Source organism: Limulus polyphemus, unplaced genomic scaffold (assembly GCF_000517525.1).
Source record: "Limulus polyphemus unplaced genomic scaffold, Limulus_polyphemus-2.1.2 Scaffold6361, whole genome shotgun sequence".
In the NCBI taxonomy this organism is placed as follows: domain Eukaryota; kingdom Metazoa; phylum Arthropoda; class Merostomata; order Xiphosura; family Limulidae; genus Limulus; species Limulus polyphemus.
This window is the reverse complement of record NW_013671971.1, coordinates 27113-28828: the sequence shown is the minus strand read 5'-3', so window position 1 is coordinate 28828 and position 1716 is coordinate 27113. Positions and strand designations below refer to the sequence as shown.

The 1716-nt window shown below is 32.5% G+C and overlaps 1 protein-coding gene across 1 annotated transcript in view; it reads right to left on the bottom strand.

The window, feature by feature from the left end:
- The window catches only part of LOC106473642 (cytoplasmic dynein 2 heavy chain 1-like), a gene marked incomplete at its 3' end in the record, with an annotated part of 44873 nt that overhangs the window by 26917 nt on the left and 16240 nt on the right, over positions 1-1716 (bottom strand). Inside the window, exon 8 of the mRNA XM_022402048.1 lies at positions 960-1089. Within this exon, the coding sequence (XP_022257756.1) occupies positions 960-1089 (130 nt within the window). The remainder of the gene's footprint in view (positions 1-959; positions 1090-1716) is intronic.

The window sequence follows — 1716 nt, the reverse complement described above, 5'->3', positions numbered from 1 at the left end:
CGACTATATATATATATATATATATAGGCTATTTGATACAACAGTAATTGTTATGGTTGAATGCTTTTAGAAGCTGGCAAAGTACAATATAATTAAACATATTTGTCATATGACGTTATGTTAAGCCTATTAGGAACCAGATCTATATAGATAAATGTTCATTGTACATTTCCACATTTCTAGATCAATCAGCACCAAACTTGACACACTGATACAGGATGACATGAGGAAAGTTATGGGGGAAGGGGTTGGACATCCTCACCAACTAATTTCACATCTGACAGCTGCAGAATAAAACTATGTTATTGCTAAATACTTTTCCTCATTTCTTGACCAATCTGCACCAAACTTGACACACTGATACAGGATGACATGAGGAAAGTTATGGGGGAAGGGGTTGGACCTCCTCACCATCTAATTTCACATCTGACAGCTGCAGAATAAAACTATGTTATTGCTAAATACTTTTCCTCATTTCTTGACCAATCTGCACCAAACTTGACACAATCATACAGAATGAGTAGGATCTGCCAAATCATTGTTATTTTTCCATTTGGTGGAAATAATGTTGTATATCCCATAGCATTAGAATGAATTATGTAACCACTATTGTTAGAATTCTTTCTTTTCAGTACTGGTACCTTTATGTATTTTTATAATGTTTATCATGTTAAAAAAAAAACAGAAGCACAATTTCCTATACTTTTTTTACAAATGTGTTTTTATTTCACCTGTCTAACAGACAGATACTCCAGCTAGTTAAGGAATAATAAACAAACATACTTACAGAGAACACATACAATGTGTGTACAGAGAAACATAAAACAAACACACTGACAGAGAACACTTACAATGTGTGCAGAGAAACAATAAACAAACGTACTAACAGAGTATATTCAAAATGTATGTACACAAAAAAAAATATAGAGGAACAAAGTGAAACAGCAAAATATACTAACCTTCTTTAATAAGTGGTTCAATTTCTTCCAATTCTTTATCGATGTCAATTTTACGTCTTGCAATTTTTTTATTTTCTTCTTCCATTCGAGCTTTTAAGCCTTCCATTTCAGTTTTTTGGTCAGTGGTATTCTTAAATTAGATTAAAATGTGCTTTCAAAACTACTATAATAATAATAACTTTTATGGTTTATTTTTTGAAAGCACAACTGTTATCATAAACCCAAAAGCCATAAAACTAATAAAACACAAATAACATACAAAACTTGTAACTAATTACTGCTGAGAAGAGCAAATTAGGATGTATTTGGTATGACAGGTAGGCTAAGATATATTTGGTAAGACAATCACACTAAAATGTATTTGGTATGACAGGTAGGCTAAGATGTATTTGGTAAGACAATCACACTAAAATGTATTTGGTAAGACAGGTAGGCTAAGATGTATTTGGTATGACAGGTAGGCTAAGATGTATTTGGTAAGACAGGTATGCTAAGATGTACTTGGTAAGACAATCACGCTAAGATGTATTTGGTAAGACAGGTAGGCTAAGATGTATTTGGTAAGACAATCACTCTAAGATGTATTTGGTAAGACAATCACGCTAAGATGTATTTGGTAAGACAATCATGCTAAGATGTATTTGGTAAGACAGGTATGCTAAGATGTACTTGGTAAGACAATCAAGCTAAGATGTATTTGGTAAGACAGGTACGCTAAGATGTATTTGGTAAGACAATCACGCTAAGATGTATTTGG